This window comes from Oryzias melastigma, linkage group LG24, assembly GCF_002922805.2.
Source record: "Oryzias melastigma strain HK-1 linkage group LG24, ASM292280v2, whole genome shotgun sequence".
In the NCBI taxonomy this organism is placed as follows: Eukaryota; Metazoa; Chordata; class Actinopteri; order Beloniformes; family Adrianichthyidae; genus Oryzias; species Oryzias melastigma.
The window spans coordinates 17581769-17601314 of record NC_050535.1 but is presented as its reverse complement, the minus strand read 5'-3'; the positions used below and the strand labels follow the sequence as shown (position 1 = coordinate 17601314).

General features: G+C 39.6%; 1 protein-coding gene across 5 annotated transcripts in view; it reads left to right on the top strand.

The window, feature by feature from the left end:
- Window positions 1–238: 238 nt before the first annotated feature.
- The window catches only part of col12a1b (collagen, type XII, alpha 1b), a 146268-nt gene continuing 126960 nt past the window's right edge, over window positions 239–19546 (top strand). For 3 of the 5 annotated variants that reach the window (XM_036210692.1, XM_024290518.2, XM_036210693.1), the window contains exons 1-9: window positions 239–3219; window positions 7443–7559; window positions 8373–8516; window positions 10389–10448; window positions 11668–11931; window positions 14272–14436; window positions 15862–16035; window positions 16131–16421; window positions 17641–18243. In XM_036210692.1, the coding sequence (XP_036066585.1) occupies window positions 3147–3219; window positions 7443–7559; window positions 8373–8516; window positions 10389–10448; window positions 11668–11931; window positions 14272–14436; window positions 15862–16035; window positions 16131–16421; window positions 17641–18243 (1891 nt within the window). In that variant the 5' untranslated portion in view covers window positions 239–3146. The remainder of the gene's footprint in view (window positions 3220–7442; window positions 7560–8372; window positions 8517–10388; window positions 10449–11667; window positions 11932–14271; window positions 14437–15861; window positions 16036–16130; window positions 16422–17640; window positions 18244–19546) is intronic. The other 2 variants (XM_024290520.2, XM_024290521.2) reach the window with 2 other exon arrangements.

The following is a 19546-nucleotide window of genomic DNA, read 5'->3' as shown; positions in this document are numbered from 1 at the left end:
TCATAGTAAGATGTTAAAATAAAATACATAAAATATATTCAAAACATAAAAGTGAAAATAAGGTTAAATACATAAAATAATATTTATTAAAATTCGAGCCGATTAAAAAAATAAAAAAAAAACTAAATAATCACAAACTGGAAAAAATTAATCGTTTTAAATTTTGTCTTTGGTCTCAGTATTTGCCGACCACTTATCTGCGAATAATCACAATATGAAATCACACAAGAAACTCTACTTTTAGAACATTTTTTAATTTACTGCTGTCAATCAACTTCAAAAGAAATCTGATTAATCGCTCTTTTGTGTTGTGATTAATCACGATTAATCACAATGTTTTGCCAGGTAAAATGTATTTGTATAATATGGCACCAAACCACGGATCAATTAATCCGCTTTTTGTGAAAAAGATGATCTAAACCACAAAAATGAACAAGAATAAAGTACTAAAAACTGATTGAATGATTATTTCTCTTATAAGTGACCATGGTATAAGTGGGGTAATGTCTAACGAAATGTTTTAATGGAAGCCTGAAGTTAAAGTGAAAGACCATCTCTTAATTCTTTATGATTCATCGCTGGTGTTAACGCGCTAATGTTCACAGCCCTGATTAAAATTAATAGAATGATTAAGCAGATAAGATCAACTAAAAGCAGAATTAAAAAGGTGGGTCTTCAGCCTCTTAAAAACCTCTACGGTCTCTGTGGCTCTGCGGCTCTCCAGTAGACTGTTCCAGAAGAAAGAAGCCTCACCGTAGGTTTTGGTCCTCACCTTAGGAATAAGTAAAACTCCAGTGCTGGAGCACCTCAGGGTCCAAAATCAATCCTGGAACACACAGGGAGCCAATGCAGCGATTTTAACACTGGTGTGATGTGTTCCCGCCCCCTGTCCTCGTCAGAACTCGTGCCGCTGAGTTCTGTAATATTTGGAGGTTTGAAAGAGACTTCAGGTAAACCAGAGAGCAGGGCATTACAATAATCTATGCATGACATCACACGAGACGGTAAACTCACTAAGCAATCTGTTTTTGCACACTGAGCACTCTGTTCTCATAGAGTCATTCTCAAAATAAAAATAAGTACATCAAATCTATGCTAATTTACATCTATGGAGATCTGCACAGTGGTGTAGTGGTTGGCACTTTCGCTTTGCAGTGAGAAGGCTCGGGTTCAAATCCCTGTGTGTAGTTTGCATGAACTCCTCGTGTATACTTGGGGCACTCCAACTCCCCACAGTCCAGACGTACGATGACTCTAATATGTGTCTCGGTGTGAATGAGTGTGCATGGCCATGTGCAACCTTCACCCAGCAGTTGTGGGGATAGGCTCCAGCAACCCAAAAGAGATTATTTGGGTTTGTAAGACGGATACATATGGTGTGCCACTTTTTTTTCTGTTTGATAATTAAGTCAAATAAAACAAGACGTTAAACTGAATTTTGTTCTGTGAACTTTAAATTCTGAAGGTGTAACTCGGAGTGTTTAACAGTCTTGCAAACATTCCAGTGCAAAACTTCCCCCGAAACAGCAAGGATAGGCTCCAGCAGCCCTTGTGACCGTGCACCTGACTAAAGGAATAGAAGATCGATGGATGACACACACACACAAACACACACAACTATACCAATATCAATGGGCATTATCAGTTCCAGCAAAAACACAAGTTTTTCTTTTTTTTAAGGTACATTTACAGCAAAATATTGCTTTATAACTCTTCCCATGAGGCAGTACTTTATCCTGATGTCCGTACGAGGGTGAAAAATTATCTTCACTCTTCCTTTACTGGAGGTGATACTACACATTTTCATTTAAAAAAAGCAGTGTTCTCACCACTAGAGGGCACAACTTTCAAATAAATCAAAAGCCAAAGGGAGTTCCTTTTGTTCAAATATAAAGTTACTTTGACAGGTCTAATAACCGTTTTTGGAAGCTTTCTAAACTTAAGTATGACCTGGGAATATGATTAAATAGAATTTTTGTTTGAACCCTAAATTTATATGATGTTAAAGACTTTGTATTTCAAATTTTTTCTAGACAGAATAGATAATTTATACAGAGATGCTTTTTTCACAGCTGGGTGCTTAAAAACACATTTTGTTGAAATGTTGCTTTATTGCAGCAGAATGCTCAGGGGTCTACTTTAAGGGCTCCTGCTGCAGCGCAATCTCTTCAAACTGGATCAAACTTGCGGTGAAGATTTCATCACGTTGTGATATTTTCCCATTGATCCATAAAAGCAAAAAGAGCTTAAAGGTGTCGGACAGCGACGCTCTTCTCATTCACAGCTTCTCCTTTGCGCTGCGCGTTCTGTGACAGACGCGCAGAAGTTCCTCCATCATCGGAAAGGAATGCAGAAAACTATGTTAAAGTTTCCGAGAGTGTGAGTTCCCGTCTCCGTATGTCTGGCAGCCTCAGTTTTCCTTGGGGGGGCTGGCTCGTCTGCTGAGGAACTGGGAGCAGCCCCCCTGTTAAGTAGCGGTTTGTGAGGAGAATCTTCCCACTTGGTAGGAGACTCGCTGAGGAGTCTGGAAACCTAATACGCACGGAGCTCCCTACCTCATCTCCGGAACATCTTTTTTTTTTTTCCTCCTCAGACTTTTGCAAAGAAAAAGATTTGATTTTCTTTCTTTTTTATCCTTTTGGTAACTCACTTTCCCCCCATTAAAAGCAAAAGAAAAGGGAATTTCTTCATAGGTCAGTGCCAAGTTTTCTCTTTCTCCAGACATTTGTATGCAGTAATTCAGCTAAAATAATGTTATAATTTCATAGATTTTAATTGCAGTTGGATCAGTCTTTGTAAGTAGCGCACAGACTGATTTTGTAGCGCAGCGCTGCGTAATTACGCACGCTCTGGCCACTTTCTTGATGCGCAAAGTCTCCATTTAGTGAAGATTTTGTCAGGTGGCAACGGATATTTTAGAGATAAAGATCAGAAAAGAGAATATTAACGTTAAAATCGCAGTTTTTCTTTCCTTTGAAGACCTAAAAATGAATAAATAAACTTTGGATTTGTTTTATCGACATTTTTCCAGGAGGTTCTTTTACTTAAAAGTTTGAGCCCTAGAGGACTTTTTCTTTTATTGCTGAAACTTCCTCCTCTCTGCCAGCAGTTTTTATGCATGCGGCTCTGAATCAGAGGAGTTGAAGATGAAGCGCGGGCTCTCTGTGGCAGCAGCTGCCCTCCTGACACTGCTGCTGTCCTCCCAAGCTCAGGGACAAGGTAAAGCCGCTCCTCATCCTCCTCTTCTTCATCTTCTTCCCTTTGAAAAAACATATTTGACTTTCAGCTCTGCTCTTTTTCTGTCCTGCAATGTTTTATTTCATTCAAGTCTGAATAAAAACTATAATGGTTAAGAAAAAAATGTGTGGTTTTGATTTAATTTATTATGTTTTTCCTCCAAATATGTCCATTAGGTTGAAAGTTTTGCTCTGAAGATGATTTTCTTTTAGTTAAATTGTCATAAAATAGAGTCAAGTTTACTGACATTATATGATTTTAGGAAAGAAGTTGAAGGAAAATGAAAAGCAAAATAATTTCCTGTTTTTATTTCTGATTTATGCAGACATAAATGTGAGAATAGTAATTTGATTATCTTTCTGTGAATTTCTCATTTAGTTTGAACTTCTTTCACACCAGAAGGCGCTCTTGTTCAACTTGTCTTATTATAAAGTGCATTTCTTTAAGGGAGGGGGGAAAGATGGCGCTGAAGAAGAAAGGAAGGAAGGCGTCCAACTTTCCTCCCTCCATCCTTTATCCAGACAGAAGTATCAGACAAAATATGAGTTATACTTTTTTTTTCCCCAGAGGTTTAGTTTAGTTTAGAAAATTGGCTTCTCTGCAGCTTTGGATGTCCTTGAAATAAAAGTGGAAAGGAGTTTCTGACCACCTGTGATTCTCAGCTTGTACTTTGTGCCTCTCCAGTTTTCAGTAATAGGGTCATATATTTTGTAAAGTTGGAACGGTTTGACAAAGTGGAGCCAAAGCTAAAAGAAATAAATAAACAACAGTGTTTTAAAGGGACATTAGTGGGGAGATGAAAGAAGAAAAACGAGTTGAAGCTTCAAAGACGAGCAGGATGGGGTCTGTGTGTTTGATTTGAGAGCTGCAGGTTTCTTGGGTATTTTTTATGCTTTACACCAGCTTGGAAACAGAAGCAGCAGCCTGCAACTCTTGAATTGATTTATCAGGTTGGTGGTTCCTCCCATTTTTGATGTCCTGTAATCCTCCTTGTAAAGCCCTGACTCTGAGTCTCGGCTTCACGACAATATTTTACAGTGATACTCTTCACTTCTTGTCTAATGGTTGGTGGTTTAGTTGCTCTTTAAACTGTAGCTAGATGGAAAGAAAAGTTTGCGAATGATTTTGTAGTTTTATTGCTTACCTTGATTGCAGCTTCAAAAGTTCACTAGAAGTGAAGCATCTTAAACTCAAGAAATGTGAATAAAAAAAAAATCAGTTTAAAGAAATTTAATAAACTTATTTAATAAATTCATTAATTTTAATAAACCAGAACTTTAGTTTTTGTTGGTCCACAATGCGCATCTTTGATAGCAGTAGTTATTCGACTTTCTGTTTAATTGTTATTATTAAAGGTAAAATTACCACTTTTCGTTAGATTTAATTTATTCTATTTGCACACTAAGTTTTTATCTAAACACGATTGAAGGGTTTCAGTTCCTCTCCAGCACAATCTAACCAAGTGAGGCTCAAAGTATCTTAGACATCTCTTTGTTTTCTAGCCAGCTAGGGTTCAAGACAACCTTCAAGCTTTGAAACCCCAACCTGAAGAATATCATTCTAAAATATTCTGAAATCACGTGTACATGAAAAAAAACTTTTGTCAGTTGCTCCAAGTTGTTTTGAACAACTTTTCATGTACACGGCGCATGATTTTCCATGTTTAACCGATACGTTAACAGTGAAAACCGCTGGTTCTTAAACTATCTATAACTGGATTTGTATGGAGCTAAATTGAGGCCAATATTATTTTATACCCAAATAAAGCAAATTGAAAAAAATGTTGGTGTTTGGCCCAAAAAAAATTAAAATGTCCAAAACGTTATGCTGTTCTAACAGAAATGTAAATATGTTCAGCTTCAAATGTTTTTTTGGTTTCAAAACTCAAAATTTCAATTTCACAACTGTTGTTTTTCAGTTTAATATCTTTTTTCCACTTTCAACTCTTTTCTTTTATCGAATCTGAAAATTTAAGTTTCAGAATTTTTAGCCACAACAGGGGGAGTAGTAAGTCACAAAAAGATTTGAAACTGAAAAAAAAGTTTTTTGTTTTTATTTAAAGTTCTTGAAATTGATTTTATTTTTCACTTTCAACTCTTTATTTGAAAACTTTTGACCATACACAGGGCCAAATCAAAAACATTTTTTACCAACGGTTTTGAAACTGAAATGTTCAGATTTGATAACGAAAAAAAAAAAGTTAAAAGTAAAAAAAGGATTTAACATGACATAACATTAAATTTTTTGTCACTTTTAACTCTTTATTTGAAAACTTTTGGTCCTGTGTATGGCCATAAGTTTTCAAATAAAAAGTTGAAATTGGAAAAAAAAAAAACTTCAAAAAACATTTTTTCACCAGAAGTTTTGAAACTGAAATTTTCAGATTTAAAAATGGAAAAAAATAAAGAAAGAAATTATGTTTATTTTAGAACAGCAAAAAGGTTTGGACATTTGGCTTTTCTTTTTTTTTAATATTGGCCCCAATCTAACTCCATAGACCTTTTTTTTTATCTTGCTGTCAAAATAGATTAAGAATCTGTGGTGTTGGGAAAGGAGAAAAGATGTACACAACCCTGACGTTGTGTATTCTTTTATTTGCAATGGACGCTCCAAATGACGTTTGTTCTATCCATTGTACAATCACCCTTTTTATTGAGTCAATTCGACCGCCTGAGTTGGATTGAGGTCATGGACAAACTGCTTCGTATGAGTCCATGTCGTTTCTATGACAGGAGGGGACGGTTTTTATTCTGTGAAAGAGCGGGTTTGATAGCGATAAAAATAAAGTGATTGTTTCATATCATCCTGAAATGCTGTGAATCAGGCAGTGTTCACTTTTTGATGAATTCAAGGCTGTTGCAAAACTTAAGAATGATCGATTTGACCCCTTAACGCCTGAATTTATTCCCAGCTATTAAAAAATATATTCACTTCTGTTTTTGCTTTTAAATATATGCTACAATTAGGTAATTTTATAGCTAATTTGGTGAGAAAACAGGCATTAAAGGGTTAAAAAGCTGGAATTAAAGGTAAAAATATTTTCAGTCTCATTTCGTTTGTGGTAAAATTCAGTTTGCTTTATCCCAGCCAGCAAGGCCAAGTGGGTCCCATATGGTTTAAAGTGAGCAGAAAATGTGGGCCCCCAATGCGTTTGTCCGCACTGGTCACTCAGTGGGTAGACTTGCTACGCTAGCCATCCATCAAGTGGCCATTGGAGCTCGCTAGATCGTCACATCAGAGCTAGCTAGCTCAATACAGCAGAGCTCACTAGCTTGACAACAGTGGAGCTCGCTACAATAGAGCTCGCTAGCTTGCTACAGCGCGGCTCGCTAGCTCAATACAGCGAAGCTCTCTCCAGCGGAGCTCGCTACCTTGATACGGTGGAGCTCTATACAACGGGGATCGCTACACCAGAGCTCGCTAGCTCAATACAGCGAAGCTTGCTAGCTCGATATAGCGTAGCTCGCTACAGCAAAGCTCAGTACAGTGGGACTTGCTACACCAGAGCTTGCTAGCTCAATACAGCAAAGTTTGCTAGCTCAATACAACATAGCTCGACACAGAGTAGCTCGCTAAAGCAAAGCTCGGTACAGCAGGGCTTGCTACACCAGAGCTAGCTAGCTCAATACAGCAAAGCTTGTTAGCTCGATACAGTTTAGCTCGATACAACGAAGCTTGCTAGCTCAATACAACAGATCTTGCTACAGTGGAGCTCGCTAGTTCAATACAACGAAGCTTGTTAGCTCGTTACAGTGTAACTCGCTACAGCGAAGCTCGCTAGCTCAATACAGCAGAGTGTATACGTGTCCACTGGGAGGCTGGCTGGCGAGCCTACCCACTGAGTGCCCACTCAAGCCAATGTGGACAAACCCAATCGAGGCCCACATTTTCTGCCCACTTTTAAACCAAATGAGCCCCTCTTAGCCTTGCTGGCTGGGATTTTCCTGATTGCATCCAAATATGCCAACATGTCACATCCCCGCCTGTTTAAATGTCCTTAACTGTGTTTTGTCACACTTGTGTTTTTGACGTCTTGCTGTGTTGTTGTCTCAATTGTTGACTATAATCATTTTTTTGTTTTTCCTCACACCTTAACTGTTGCATGAACTACCCGCTCCAGTTTTGTGAACTGCTGGGAAAACTACACAATACTTCTGCCTCTTGTCAACCAAAGAACTAACTATCCTGATGCTTCCTCTCCGCAGTTGACCCTCCGACTGATTTGAGGTTTAAGATTTTAAATGAGAATACAGTGCAAATGCTGTGGAGAAGGCCGCAGACAAGGATTCAAGGCTACAGAATACAAATGACTTCAAACACAGGTGGGTGCCAAAGAAAAAAGGAAAAAATACAAGTGGTATCTCACTGGGGCCGCAATATTACAAGTGCCTGGCAGGCCGCAACATTACCCATAATTACCTGTGTTGATTTGTACAGAAACGTGTTTGACAAATATTTCTCACCTAAGTGTGTGACAGCTAATGAAACTTTACCTTTAACTGATCTAAAATGTACCCTTAATGGACGGACAAAGAATCCCAAAAGGATCAAATAAAGATTTTAGGCACTTTAATCACAGTAGTTACAGTATGATAGGTCCTCAAAACGTTCAGAGATTTTAAGAATCTGTTGTAGAGGCTTTTTTTCCTCTGGCCCTTCCACAGCTCTAATGGAAAACTTTTTATAAACCTGAAATTTTCACCAAAATCCATTAAGCCCTAAAACTGAGCTGAAAATTCTACAAACGCAAAGAAATTACCAAATGAGAGCATAATGTGAAAGCACTGCTGAAATCTCAGCATTAAAACCGACTGTCTGTCTATTTTCATTCATGTCACGAGTCAGGTTTAATTTATTCTTTGTGAAATTATAGTCTGTCGAGTTCTTGCATTCATTGATGAATAATCTAGGCTGCACCAAAGGGTTAAAACAATCTGTTTTGCTTTAAGGCGGAAAGTTTTCATTTAAATGAGTCATACCTTTAAAGTGTTTACGCAGCTATTCCAGTCCCCAGGTCAACAGTTGGAATCAGGCTTTCCTACAACTCTGTTTTTAATTTTGTAGAAATGAAGTAATGTAATCGTTTCCTGATGGCTTCCCTCTGACTTTATGCTTTTTTTTTTTTCTTTTTTCAGAAGAACCCATAAAAGAATTCTCTCTGCCAGCATCTGCGACTACCACCTCCATCTATGACCTGAGTCCAGATGTGGATTATGTTGTTACTATAGTTGCATATGCTGGATCAGAGGAAAGTCTTCCTATCTCCGGTCAGATCACACGTAAGTCCTTCAGTGATTGTGTGATCACTTTTGGTCAAAGGAAATGAACCTTTGCTATGAAGAAATTACAGAAATACATCCTCAGTATAAAGCAATTCATTTCTATAACATGTTATGGTGTTAGTACAGGAACTCCATAAGGGATCTTCTTAAGACCCACTCCAATCGTCTTTTGACTTGTTTTAAAAGTGGTAACCAAACCCTAAATCAACTTCTTTTGGCTGTTGACTTCTTTAAATGGGGCTTTTAAAACTGCTGTCTTTGGCCAAATTTTTGATAAATTATAATAAACTTGTGTAATTCTTAAAAATATAGTCTGTGTGATGCCGCCTACAGGTTGAATTGAGGTATTACAGTTGAATTCTGTGATTAGTCAAACCATTCAAGTCCCACGTCATTTCAGAAGTTCCACGTCATGATCTGCAACTCAAGGAATGATAACAGACCTGTTCTCCTGCCACACCCCTCTGACTGGATTTTCAAATTTTGGCTGTGGGCGGAGTCAGCCTCCAACTTCCCTGTTTGGTCACCCTTTAAATACCAATATGCCATTTTTGGCTAAATCAAAAAAACTGTGTGGTTTTTTAGGATATAGTTTCAGCAGAGTGGGAGGAGCTCATTAGAAATTCTCCTCTGAGTTGTCCACCAGTGTGGATCATGCCCGCCCCCTCTTCCTATCACCAATATCTAAGAGCTCTCTGTTTAGGTGCTCTACTGTTAGCTTACCCCCAATTTAAAGGGTAACCAAACAGTACAGTTGGAGGCTGACTCCACTCTCAGCCCAGATTTTAGAAATGTATAAAAAGGGGGCGGGGCTAGGGGAGGCGGGCTGAGCGGAGGAGGTGTGGTCTGGATATGTGATTGACAGTGACAGGAAGTTTAGCTTGAGGTGACTAAAGAATATTTCTATTATTGTCTTATGAAAAAAAAAAAAAATCATAAGTTTCAGGAGGCCCAAGCAGGCTGCCTCCCCATCCCACAGCGGCTCTCTGTCTGCTGGTCAGCCAGCTTTCCAAGGGCCGGTTAGGCGAGCATTCTCTTTAGCGTTCTGGGCGTAGCAGAGCGACCTCCACTGCTCTCGCTGTCAACATCACAGAGTGTTCTCAGCGTTGCGGGGTGACCTCCAACACCCTTGGCATTAGCTCCGCCACTCTTTGTGTCACGGGGAGAGCTTCAACTTTTTAAGGTGGCGAGTGGTCAAAGATGGGCGGTGCTTTTACACTGGAGCTCAGAGCGTGATGACGTGAAATTGACCAATCACAAAATTCAACTGTATTACATTATTTTAACCTGTAGGGGACAGCACATTGGCGGTTTTAAGCCATAATTTCAGTTATAAAACAAGTTTATTTTAAATTGTTAAAATTTGGCAATGACCAACAGACAGCACTTTCAAAGCCTCAGTTATAGAGGTCAACAGACAAAAAAATTTGATTTAGTTTTTGGTTACCCTTTAACATAACCGGTCGAACAAAAAATAACATCTGAGCCATCCAGCTATACAGTTTTGAGACAAATGACAGCTCAGACGAGGAAAACAAAGATGTACATGGATCTATTTGTGTGCATCAGAATGGAGGCGAGTGGGAAGCTTGTGGCCCGCCTGTTATTTTCTACTTTACAAATACCATCTTTTTAAGCTGCATTTTTCCATCTGTTGCTGATTCACCATTTGAATCATTTTTAAGCTGATTTTTTTATCTCATCATCAGAAAAATGCTACATAAACATTTCATTTGGGTGGGTCTTTGCATGATCATTCTTTTAGCTTTCTCATTAATTGAATTTGTTTAGAAACTACACTTTCAGAATAAAGAGCTTTAAAAATACGTGTTTTAAATGTATGGTTTGTCCTATTTTTTGGTCTTTCAGTTGAGTCAAGTGGAAGATCAAGAGGGGACACTGTAGCGCCAAACCCTTCTGATTCAGTCAGTGAGTATTACTACACCTAAAACTCCATATTAAAAAGGGAGGCTGTCATAACACAACACTTCTCTGTGCTGAGAGCAAATGACTCTCTGATGTATTAAATCACCGGTTTGGGTTATTAGCTCTAGGTGGGGCTTGATGCTGCTGTTTGAGCTGGAGCTCAACTTTAGAGGAGTGGGAATTATAGCTGAGCACTTTTCTAATAACACGGCTGCTGCTGCTGCTGCAGCTCTGGCCATTGTTCTTCTCACACTGATACTGATGTTTTCATGGAAAAAAAGTCATGTGGATATGTTCCCCTTTACAAGATTGAAGGGAAAATCACTCTGGCTTCATCACTGTCACTTACAATCCAGTTTTAATAAAGCAAAACATCTGTTTTTTTCTTAGATCAGTGGTATTGTTTATAATCCACAATGCTTTAACTAATTTAAATAACTTTAAATTTATCACAACTCTGCCCTAACACTTGTACAGGAGAAGAAAAAACAGATTTATCTGGTTTCTTCTGGGATTTCTACCGTTTTAAAAGTTTACAAAAACAAAGAGATACATTGGATTATTTTACTAATCTTGGTAGATTTCAGTTCAGCATTTGTTGTGTTAGACAGTATCAGAAAGCATAGCAGAGGAACAGGAAAAGACCGGCTTTTCACTTCAAGCTCAGATTCAGAGCTTCTCAACGTTAGAAATGTTGTTTGTATGTCCAAAACTTTTTTCTAAAAAATTTTTAAAAATTTTTTCAGCTTTAAGTGTTCTGGGTTTTAGGTTACAAACCCAAAATTACAATTTCAAAAACTTTTTTTCCCCAAACTCTTTTTTTCAGTTTCACTTTTTTTCACTTTCAACTCTTTTTTTTTTTTTAACTTTTGGCCACAATGGATCCAAAAGTTTTCAAACTGAAATGTTCAGATTTGAAAACGAAAAAAAGAGTTAAAAATGGAAAAAAAAATTAAATGAAAAATAAGTTTTGAAATTGAAATTTTGAGTTTTGAAAACTAAAAAACAGAGCATTTGAAGCTGAAAATACTTGCACTGTTTTTAGAGTAGTAAAAAATATATATATTTTACTTTTTTGGGCCAATATTTTTTTTCAATTTGTTTTATTTGGGTTTCAAATAATATTGGCCCTAATTTAGCTCCATAGATTAGATGCTGAAATGTGGAAACCTTGAATGCCAAACGTGACAAAGTTTGCTGAAGCTGCTTGTTCTTCTCCCAGAATGCCTTGCCAGTGCAGTCGCTGATGTGGTGTTTCTGGTGGACGGCTCTTGGAGTGTGGGCAGGCCGAACATCAAGCACATCAGCAGCTTCATCTCAGCCGTGGCCGGCGCCTTTCAGATCGGCGCGGACAGAACACGTGTGGCGGTGGTCCAGTACAGCAACGACGCCCAAACTGAGCTTAACCTCAATCAGCACACCAGCCGAGCAGCACTGCTTCAGGCCATCCGCTCACTGCGTTTGAAAGGAGGCATCACTAAGACAGGTAAACGGCTCTGATTTTTTTTTTTTTTTTTTACCATTTCTCACCACAAATTTGAAGCCATCTTGTTGTACTGTGTTGTTGATCTCACTTTCATGACCAAAATATTAAAAAGTAAAAGCAGAACAAGAATCAGAAATATTTTCCTTATAAAAAAAAGTGTGTTTCTTCATTGCCAAATGGTTACAGCACTCTCTTGTTCCACAATGTTTGGGTACACTGTCAGTAAATGGAATTCAGCAGCAGCTCCTGAGGGTTTCATCAGTGATGAAATGAGCTGCTCTGTGTTAACAGCTTCTTATCCAGTTACGCCTGCTTGATAAAACAGATCCACTGTAAATAGTTTGGACACTAATCTAATGTACTCTAATCACAACAATAATTTCTGAAGTCTTTCCTCATTAAATTCTGTCCTAAATTGTCCTAAATTGTTAGTTGGTGCTCAGAGATGCTTGAAATGAGGTCACTGTGTTTAATTATTTCCGGCTGCAACCACTTAGGGTGGATAATATTGGGAAAAAAAGGTTTAAAAGACTTATTCTTGTTTCTTTTTATGTATATTTAAGTTTTGTTGAAAAGTGATTAATACATCTCATATTTTGAATTTGAATAAACCAACAAAATCATCAACCTAGAGAATGTTGTGTTGCAGACCCGCAGGGTTCTATGATTTGGGGTGTGTGAGGTCAAGATACACGTGACCACAGTTCAAAGGGGAGTTAATAAGAACTTATTGAATTGAAGGGGGGTGGCTGGGTCCTCTGTCTGTTCTGTTGGAGCCAGGAGCCTGTCAAAAAAGAGATAAAACAACCCAGGAGTTTGTGGCTAAAATACCAAATACAAAAAAAAAACACTATAAAAACACACAATAATGAAATAATAATCAAAGACATGCAACGTAAAATCTCAGCACTGGCGACTAAAAGCAACCCCTCTTGGGTGGCTAAAAACAAGAAAAAAAGCAACAGAGGGGTACTTGAAGAGGGGTGGGTCACAAACACAATCCTCTGTGTTCACACGTTGCTTCCCCCTACTGTCTGGCTCCAGGCTCAGCTGTGTCAACGGTTTGGCCCTGCCTCAGCCCGAGCTGCTCTACTTGGTGGGCAGTTGTCCGAAGGGGCTCTTTCACTGTCAGCCTGGGGCTGGCTTCCCCAGCCGCGCTCCACCAGGTCCCAACTTTAGCTTCCCCAGCCACGCTCAACCATTTCCTGACACTGGCTTACCCAGTTGCGCTGGCTTCGCCAACCGCGCTCCACCAGGGCCTGACACAGGCTCCGCCATCCTTGCTCCACCAATGCCCGACGCTGGTTCCGCCAACCACGCTCCGCCAACCGCGCTCCACCAGGGCCTGATGCTGGCTCTGCCAATCGTGCTCTACCATGGCCCAATGCTGGCTCCGCCAGCCGCGCTCCACCAGGACCCGACGCTGGCTCCGCCAACCACGCTCCACCAACCGTGCTCCACCAGGGCCTGATTCTGGCTCTGCCAATCATGCTCCACCAGGGCCCAATGCTGGCCCCACCAGCCGTGCTCTACCAGGGCCCAACGCTGACTCCACCAACCGCGCTCCACCATAGCCCGACGCTGGCTCCGCCAACTACGCTCCACCAACCGTGCTCCACCAGGGCCTGACGCTGGCTCTGCCAACCACGCTCCACCAACCGTGCTCCACCAGAGCCTGATGCTGGCTCTGCCAATCGTGCTCCACCAGGGCCTGACGCTGGCTCTGCCAACCACGCTCCACCAACCGTGCTCCACCAGAGCCTGATGCTGGCTCTGCCAGTCGTGCTCCACCAGGGCCCAATGCTGGCCCCGCCAGCCGCGCTCCACCAGGGCCCAACGCTGACTCCACCAACCGCGCTCCACCATGGCCCGACGCTGGCTCCTCCAATCGTGCTCCACCAGGGCCCTATGCTGGCTTCACCAACTGCACTCAACCAACCGCACTTCACCAACCGCGGTCAACCAGGGCCCAATGCTGGCTTCCCTCGTCGTGCTAGCTTCCTTTGATGCTGGTTTACCCAGCCGCGTTCCACCAGGTCCTAGACCTGGCTTCCCCTGCTGCTCTCTTCCAGGGTCCCCATCGCTCCCCTTTCCTCTCCCTGTTTGTGTATTCCGCGGTGCATTATTGTTTCCCATTGGCCACGCCCCCACTGCACACCTATGCCCAATCAGGCAGCAAGGAGGAGGCCTGCTCAGGGGCTCTCTGATTTCAAGCTGAGACAGGATAAAAAAATAAAAATAAACTACTGTCCACCCTGTTAACATCTGTGATTATTTTCTAGGTTTCCAATAATATTCAACTCTTTGGATATAAAACTGGACTTCTTTTTGTTGATCTAGGCAACGCCCTCAACTACCTTCTGGAAAACACGTTCACCGAGGCAGCCGGCGCCAGAAAAGATTTTCCCAAAGTGCTTGTGATCATCACAGACAGCAAGTCGGAGGATCCACTGGACAATCATGCCAAGCTGCTGAAGAGCATGGGGGTGGAAATCTTTGTCCTCGGTACGCTGCCAGAACAAGTTTATCACAATCCACATCACACATTTTCTGCTTGTAGTTGAAGCTTTAAAATGCTGTTTACAAAAAAAAAAGAAAATCTACCTGTAATGATGTAAAGAAGTAACAAGGAAACGTTTTTAACATTGCTAACATTACAAGCAAGTGTTGACAAGTTCTATGACTATTTACATTCTGTCAGACTTTCCATAAAGAGCAGAGGCGTGGGTTATTACCATCTGTTCAAAAGATGGTGATTTACTTAATGTGTGCAGAGGTGTGAGGCAACAATGAGAACAGAACGGTTAGGATGTGAGGTCGAAAAGTAGAAGAGGAGGATTTGATTTCAGTTTGCAGCAATAGAAGTCAAGACCCTCAACAAGTCAGTCCCATCCATCTATCTATCCATCCATTTGAACATCCATCCATCAATACATTTATCAATCCATCCATCCATTTGAACATCCGTCCATCCATCCATCTCTCCATCCATCCATCCATTTGAACATCCATCCATCCATCCATCCATCCATCCATCCATCCATCCATCCATCCATCCATCCATCCATCCATCCATCCATCCATCTTTCAGGGTCACAGGGCTGCCTGAGTGAACCCATCCATCCTATATTAAAACCTTAAAGTTTTTTTGTCATCTTTAGTCATAAATAAATTGCAAAAACATTCACATGTTGATGATATAAACGAGCAGTAATCTCAAAGCAAACATTTTCATGAAACCATCATTGGATGAATTGACCAAAACATGTCAGTTTTTGTGAGACAGTTTCGTTCTTACTTTAGATTTTTTTTTAAATAAAACATGTTACAGTTGTAACACATAGCTTTGCATTGATAACATTTCTATTTTTCTTTAAGCAAAATTTTTATCACCTTGGTTTGTTTAAGCAACATCATTTCTCTTTGTTTTTTTCAGTTTTCTTTACAAAGAAATGATACTAGTTTAGTCAATCTCATCCAAGTTCAAGATCAGTAGTTTATATTTGATTTAATTTATAAAACAATTATTTAAGTTGTACATTTTCATGATTTTAGGACTAATACATATGTATTTTTAATAATCCCAGACATCTCTGCTTTTAAGGCTGCACTAAATGCTTTAAAAATGTGTCTGCTTCAAAGTTTAACATCATGTTTGCCAGATTTTCCTGACATAAAAGAAGAAAAATCTGCAATTTACCCAGCTAAAGCGGAAAACAAAACCCTAACTGGTTTATTGGTAATTTCATCCGGTATTTACAGGCTCTTAGCGAAACAGAAATCTGGAATTTACACAAATTTATTAGCATGCCTCAAAATCCTGAAGACAGATTTGGTAGATAATTACAACCACAGCTGGGTTTCCAAGACAAGAAGTACCAAACACTTCAAAAACGCTTTGACCTGAGGGTTTTGCTTTCCACATGTCAGGTATCCATCAAGCGGATGAAGCAGAAATGAAGCTGCTGGCCTCTACTCCTCACAGCAACCATGTCTTTAGCGTGGCTAACTTCGACATGATTCCGACTGTGCAGAAGGATTTCATTACCCAGATTTGTTCCGCGGTGGATGACCAACTGAATGTGATCATCAGTGGAGAAGAAGGTGAGGAAATGATTTAAGAAGTCTTTTATTGAATAAATGATATCATCATTTAATTTCCCGTGACTTTAAATGGTGGTTTTATGGATTTATTACAGTTGTTGAACCAGCCTCTAACCTCCAAGTGCTGGAGGTGGCTTCCAAGTCTATGCGAGTGACCTGGGATGCTTCCATCAGTGATGTTTCCGGATACAGGGTCCAGATGATCCCCATGATAGCTGGCAGTAAACAACAGGATGCTTATATTGGAGCAACCCAGACCTCTGTGGTGGTCAAAGACCTTTCTCCAGATACCGAGTACCAAGTGAACCTGTTTGCTTTTAAGGGGTTAACACCCAGCGAACCAATACGAGTCATGCAGAAGACACAGCCTGTTCAGGTCTCAATGGGTGAGTACACATCGTAGATTAGACTCTGATGAAAGTCCTGGTTTTTTGAGTTTTTAACATGTATGTGTGGCATTTTTCTTATGAAAGACAACAAATAAGAAGAAATCATTTTGTTTTTAGCATTTTCCTAGTATTTCTCCTTTTAAATTGCTGTCAATCAGCTGAGCTCCTAAAGCCACGCCCCCTCAGAATTGAATTGAATTGAATGCCTTTATTGTCATTGCAGTTACAATGAAATTTCGGAGATTTTGGGAATAGAGGCTTCGGATCAACATGAAAAATAGCTTTTTTAACACATTGAGGTAGTGGGATTTGGGTTAGAAATTTCATAATCATAATTAAAATACTACTGGGAACTTTTTTTAAAGGGGCCCTACTATGAAAATTCTACTTTTTGAGGTTTTAAATGAATTTTACTGTCCATTCTTCACTATAATGAACCCCAGAACGGTATTTTGATCCGTTCATGCATTTAAGAGTAATCCTGTAAAAACCTGCGCTGTCTGCTGCAACACTATAAAACCACAAAGATGAGACACGGAAACTCATTAAAATGTGGTCAGATGAAGTCATGCTCAACGTGATCCACATTGATTCTACCGACGTGTTCTTTAGCGTGCATACCTGTACGTCTCCAGTAACCGTCATGCAGGATTCCTCAAACCAGCAGTAAAAGTGTTGAACCTGGAATTCATAAAGATGCTTAAAATCCATCAGCAAAATAAAAAGTTTGAATAACAGAAAAATCCTGGCAAGCTTTTTCCGACCGCAGCGCATCCATTTTTAGTCACATGGTTTTGTTTACAAATTTTGGTTCCGCTGAGGAGGCTGGTAGACTGTCTATGCGCTGGCTTAAAAATGACATTGTGAAATGGGCGGGACCGACAAGGAGTGAAAGGCGGAGCCTCAGAAATCGAAATTTAAAAAAATTGTCATTCGACCATCTCACTTACCACACTGCTTTTGAATCAAAGTCTGCAATAATATATTGTTTTTTTGTAAAGTTTTGTATTAAAACAACAGCTACTTTTCTGACTGCTGCATTGTGGGTAAAAACCATAGATGTTTCTGGCGATTGATTTATATCGAAACAAACGAACTATTATTTTTCTAGAGAAGTGTGTGCAATCCATCTGCTGCATGAGTTCATGTGTCATTAAACTTTTTTTGTGTTTTTTTATTAAAGCCTGAAGCGTTCATTTCTTTCCCCTCTCTCCAGAATGTTCTCTTGGCGTGGATGTGACGGCAGATGTTGTGTTCCTGGTTGATGGATCCTACAGCATCGGCCCTGGGAACTTTATCAAAGTGAGAACTTTCCTTGAGATTTTGGTGAAAACCTTTGATGTCGGACCAGACAAAGTTCAGATCAGCTTGGTCCAGTACAGCAGAGACCCTCACACCGAGTTCTACCTGAACGCCCACAAAGACTTGGAGTCGGTGCTAAAGGCTGTGAGGACTTTTCCGTATCGCGGCGGCTCCACCAACACCGGCAAAGCCATGACTTATGTGAGGCAAAAGATCTTCCAGAGCAACAGGGGCGCACGTGACAAGGTTCCTCGCGTGACTATCCTCATCACCGACGGGAAGTCTTCGGACGCCTTTAAAGACGCGGCTGCCAAACTGAGGAACGCCGACGTGGAGATCTTTGCTGTGGGGGTTAAAGACGCCGTGCGTTCCGAGCTCGAGGCCATCGCCAACTCGCCCGCAGAGAGCCACGTCTACACGGTGGAGGACTTTGATTCCTTCCAGAGAATTTCCAAACAGCTGGCGCAGTCCATATGTCTAAGGATTGAGGCGGAGCATCGCATCATCAACCAGCGAAGTAAGTGGGATGAATCAAACGATTTTGTTGGCAAACGCATCAAGTAAAAACGACAAAAAAGACACAATAGTTTGCATTTTGTTTTGTGATCATATTTAATTTTAAATCTTACATCATTTTCTATATTCATTTCTTCCTTATCAGAGGTTTTTTGCTGAAAACAGAAAAAACATTTTGGTGAATTTGGCTTTTGATTCAAAGAGTTGTGTGTATAAATCCTAAACCAGCTACTAACCAGTTATTTCTTTCCTGGTTTTGTAGACCAATTTACCAGGCTAGGTTGAAAAAATCAATTTAAATCGATTTAAGCTTAACAGATCAATACTCGATCCATAAAAATATAGATAGATTTAACTCATAAAGCTAACGTCTGCTAGCTTAATGCTAACGTTTAATGGAATTTTCCTTAGGACGGCTAATGCTAACGGTCAGTCGACCTAAACATACATTGTTGACTAAATGAACATTTTTATAAACTCACAGGCATGAATTTTACAAACTATTTTTGGATATATTTTTAAGTAATCATTTGTGATCTAAAAACAGTTTTCTTGCTCATTTTTTCTTCTTCTTTTGGAATAAAGTGTAATGCTATAGCGCAATCGCCACCTAGTGACCAAAGTGAGACGCCTCCATTTTTTGTTAGAACTCCTTTAGAGAATTCATGTAACACTGGATGATATTAACAATCTCATTATTTCACTGATACATTTACAGTATGTCAACTGGATCAGATTAATATAAATATATTCAAAACATGTAGTAGATCATTAATGTATTTCTAAGCAAATGTGTCTAAATGTGTAAATTCAAAATGGAATTGAGTTGAAGAATCGAAAATGGAATGGAATCGATCCAGGCTCTTGTGAATCAAACTGAATCGTTTTTGGAAATTATCGATATCCAGCCCTACAATTTACATTTACATTGAATTTACATCTGAAGGAACCAACATAATAATTAAGAAAATAGAGATTAAAATATTCTGTTGAAATCGTACACCATTTTTTCTTCACTTTAAAGCATTTGCAATGTTTTAAAAATATCTCATTACGGTCTGTTTCCAGCTTTTTTCAAAGCCTTCAATTGCATTTCGGCAGAGAGGTTAACTATTTATCTTGTAAAGATGTTACTTTCTTTAATATCACTTATGCCTTAAAAACAGTAAAATATAAAGAGAAGACAGCATTTTATTCCAATAAAATAATTAGATTTTGCTCTTTGAAAACACATTGTACTTTAATTTAAAATGTTAATACCAACAAAAGCATTTCATTTTTTATATTTAAATCTACTTTTGATC